The sequence below is a fragment of the Athene cunicularia genome (genome assembly GCF_003259725.1).
Source record: "Athene cunicularia isolate RWA chromosome 4 unlocalized genomic scaffold, athCun1 chr4_part1, whole genome shotgun sequence".
Lineage (NCBI taxonomy): Eukaryota > Metazoa > Chordata > Aves > Strigiformes > Strigidae > Athene > Athene cunicularia.
The window spans coordinates 26,422,767-26,427,230 of NW_020799098.1; the positions used below are offsets into that span (position 1 = coordinate 26,422,767).

At 34.3% G+C, this 4,464-nt stretch overlaps 1 protein-coding gene across 1 annotated transcript in view; it reads right to left on the bottom strand.

Annotated features, from left to right (window-relative positions):
* The window catches only part of KCTD8 (potassium channel tetramerization domain containing 8), a 13,403-nt gene that overhangs the window by 7,031 nt on the left and 1,908 nt on the right, over positions 1-4,464 (bottom strand). The window contains exon 3 of the mRNA XM_026846965.1: positions 1,396-1,398. Within this exon, the coding sequence (XP_026702766.1) occupies positions 1,396-1,398 (3 nt within the window). The remainder of the gene's footprint in view (positions 1-1,395; positions 1,399-4,464) is intronic.

A 4,464-nucleotide genomic window follows, 5' to 3' on the forward strand; every position in this document is an offset into this window, starting at 1 on the left:
TTTCATTTCTGAAGTCTGTTTTCAAAACTCCAGCTGTAAAGTGAAATGATGCTGCGCTGACATCATATAAACATCACAATCTTAATTTAGGACACTACCTAAAGCTCACAGAATTACCTAGGGTTCAAGAGGTGTTGCACCAGACGAAAGGGAAAAATTTCAAAGATGTTTAAACTTCTAAATGAAAATGTAGACTGGGACTTCAGTGGCAGTTGTGTGTCTGCTACAAATCTTGAAAATGTCCAAACAGCTTAGGTATCTAAATATCTTACAAAAATAGATTATTCTTACAGTTTACCCAAACACCATTAGCATCAGTTAACTGCCTTTGCCAGCATCAAAACTCCAGCTATGACAGCTAAACCTTGAGTTACTGGGGCAGAGTTGCATGGAGGTTTTTGAGTCACTCAGTATTCTGTTTTTCAGAATTACAAATTAGAAATATAATTACAATTATAAAGAATGCAGGAGCAATATGAACACTCTAGTGTCTTTTTGACAGTGCAGTTCTATGATTCAAATGAATCTAAGAAGACTGCAGTATTTTATATGAGACTAAGGGGAAATCAATACAAAGCAAAACACAAAAGCAAATAAATTATAATCTAACAACAGCAGCATTCAACAACCTGCTTTACTTTTGTTTTAGCCATCATCCCAGGATGCTATGTCACATTTCTGTAGGCCATCTAAAGAAACCCGTGAATAACCAAGATCTAAAGAGGAGACACAACAATCCATCAGGGCCTGCACTTACATTAGTCAGAGTGACAAATACAAGTAATTTTCTACTTCATTATATTCAACCCAAATATTTAGCACATGGCTGCAGTGATTTCACTACTCTTTCTCTTCCAGAAAAATGTACACCTTCTTAAATATATTTCATGCCTTGTTTCTATTGTTGTTAACTGGCATTTCATTTCATACCTCAAACCATTATATGAATATGTTAAATCCAGACTCAGCTGGCATTATGGAATTATCCTGGCTTTGCAGCATGTAATTATAAACATGATTAGTTAATCAGATAGTGATTTCAGTATTGTTACTCTGATTTTCAATAACATGAGCAACATCAATATCTAATCTAGCTTACAGTCTTAGCTTCTTCAAATGTACTTTTTCTAATAAACCCACAGTTCTACTAGATTTAGTCTGTTGAATTAAGTAATCCGATTAAGGGTTCCTTTGAACTGATATAGCTATAAAAGAAACTATGTCTTGCATAAGCAAAAATTTTTAGCAAATACTTTATTGAGAATGCACCTTACAAAAATTGCAGCAAAACTGTTAATAACATTATGATGTAAAAAGTACTTATGCAGTAAAATATGCCACGTTTCTATCTGATTTCATAAAAAATGAAAACAGGAGGTCAACAGGGTTTTATACTGACTGATTATATTGGGTGGCTCAGAAACAATAGCAATGAGAACAAAAGTTATTTTTATTTGTATCTGTAGGAGAAATGATATCTAATCCAACAATACTATTTGCAGTTTCCTTCATAATTTTTGAATGCTTGAGAATACTGGCAGTATATAATTTGCACATGATTTTGCATGAAATGCAATTTTTTTCATAGTTATTCATAGGGAAATATCCTTATTTTTATAGGCTGCGCAGGACCTTCAGTCTGGTACACAGTTATGTTAAATTCCTGAATGAACTTTACCTACTATCTCAAAATTATATTATATTCAGAGTGAATATTAGATGAATCCTACTGTGTTTGATGATTCAATCTTAAGATTCTAAGTAAAATTAACTATAATTAATATAAAGTCATAGAAAAAATACTCCTCAAACCTCACACTATGATGGACTTATTCATCTTACATATCTAGGGGTTTTTATTACCTTTCACCAACATTCAAAGTATTACACTAAATTAAATCTTAGAGAGAAGTCACCTGTGAAATCTGATGACAGGTTACGGCTACTGTGGGAACATTTTCATTACCAGACTTTTGAGTACTTAATATCACACTTCAGTGGTAAATTATTATCTTTTATGTCTAATTTAACTTTGATTTTATTTTTTAAAAAGATTATTTTAAAGATCTATAAAAAGATAGCTCTAAACCCCTGACATTTTCTGTGGCAAATTAATGATGTTTCCAGTTTCAGAAGAAAATCCTGTTCTTAGAGCCCAGCTCATGAATTCACTCTGAGACCAGCAAGAGATTCAGCGTGCTGCTTACCACCAGAGCTGTAGGTTAAAACTAGCTTTATGGCAGGCAAAATTTACAAGGGAAGGGACTTCCTGACCACTGCACTCTGTCCTCTTTAATGCACTACAAAATCAAGCTAAATCCACTGCTTGGCTTTAGCAGTGGGAGTTTATGTGAGTCTTTTTATCTCCATACAATTTGTCAAGGAAACTTTTCTACTTGTTTTAGGTATTGCAACTTACATCTAACTTAGTCCTGTTGGGAGGTGGGGAGAGGGAAGGCCATGTCCCACTTAACTTTAAGGCTCATGAATTAAGTGCCATGCATTCCTTAGCTGCCCCTCTGACTGTGGATGAATTTTATCCATTATGGACATCCCAAGCAAACAATATTTAGTATATAATGTGAGAAATATCTAGGTGGTCTTGACAAGCTCTGCTCTTGACAGCTTGCACTTACAGGAAAAACTGAAGATTTCAGTGTAGAGATTTCAGTGGAACAAAACTTTGTGTGGGAGTCTTTATGCTGTGTGGTTTCAAATTACTTCAAGTAAAAAAAAAATATAGATTCAGTTTCCAATTTGGGTCTCATCTGGTACAAAATTTCAAACTACTTTTTGGATTAAAGGCCTGGTCCAAAGACCACAGTATATAATATTGAAGTATTTTTTGGAAAGGAGGATTGAAACTCAGCATTTCTGATTTTCTTCCTTCTTTCAGATGAGTGACGAATTGCTATGGATAGTCAAATGCTCACACTTTCATGTTCTTTGACCAAACTGAGGCTTGGCTTTAGTAAATGTAAAGTAGAATAGCTTCAATAAAATGAAGAGAATGTTCCTTTTGCCTTCCATTACTTCAGAGTAACATATTCATTTGGAAGAAGTGAGTTAACTCCCCTTCGGCACATGAGAGAATTAGTATCTGGGAAGCTTTGATTTATTAATGTGCTAAGCCCTGAACTCTTGGGTAAAAGGCCAGCACTGTTGACATATCTACTTCAGTACTTTGAGCAGAACTCGACTTTTATGTAATTTAAGAAAGCCAAGCAAGTTGGCTTGCAGATGAGACTGCCACAGAGAGGTCTTGTGAATCTGAGAAGGGCTTCCCTGACATAAAAAGCAGCACTTAGGTTACTCACATTTTATCAAAACAGTTTTATAAATATGCCCCATGCTCTGGCAGAGCTTCAAATTCATACCTACAGGCCATGTAAATTGGTTTGGCTTCACTAACAAGCTGATTCTGAGTTGTGAGTCTGGGTCCAAAACTGCATTCAGTTAAAGAAAGTTTTAGACTTAAATGTTGACCACATTCAAGTCAAAGAAAACACACTCTGTGACCTTAAGTTACAAAAAATTAATTCAGAAATAAAGCCTGATCATTCTAGTGTGAATGCAAAAAAGATCTTAGAAGGAAAACAATTTAATCATAAAAGCAGAAAGGGTGAAAAAATAATGTCTCTTCTTAGACACACACACAAAAAAAAGGAAGTTAAAATGATTTCTATAACTTTTCAGTCTTTTACCGAGAAAGCGTATTTTTATTGGCATCCCTGCAAAATTAATCTTTAGGAGAAACCAAGCAAAATTATTGCAGATAATACTTTAGATCCCAAATATTTGGGCAAGAACATGTGAAAATAATATGTTCTAAAGAAAAATTCACTGTAGACTTAATTATCATCTTTGATAGAATATAGAACCTATAATAACAGGTTGTTCAATGAATCATTGTAGACAAACTAAAGAAATTATGAGAAATTAAAAAAAAAATCATGGTGATTATGAGAGATGAAGGCAAAATATACTCCTTGATTATTCTGAAATGTTTTACTACATTCAGAATTTAATAGGAAATGCAAATAGTCCCATAATATGTTCTGTCCTCTACTGACAAGCTCATGAGGCATCTCACATGCTTTGATTCCAACACAGAATTTTGAAGTGGGAACTGTACACTGAAGTCTTGGTAATGTTTAGGAACATTAAGATTTTTAGGGGTGTTTATTTGCTGTTTCATGGGTATTTCAATAGGAAGAATATGTCTGTGATTGCACTCTTGATGGAGCCTTTTATTTAAATCTCTTTACCTGCCATGGAAAGATAAAAAGACACTGTAGAGATCGTGGCTGTATTGGGCATAGCTCCCACAGGGGAAATTACCCTTTAATAGTGTTAAGCTCGATGGTGTGTGAATGGTTATGTGGTACTTGAAGTGAATGAACCAATTCATCTTTCAGATTAGGACCACATGCCTGTAAATGATAAGTGCTTTGTCTCAACACC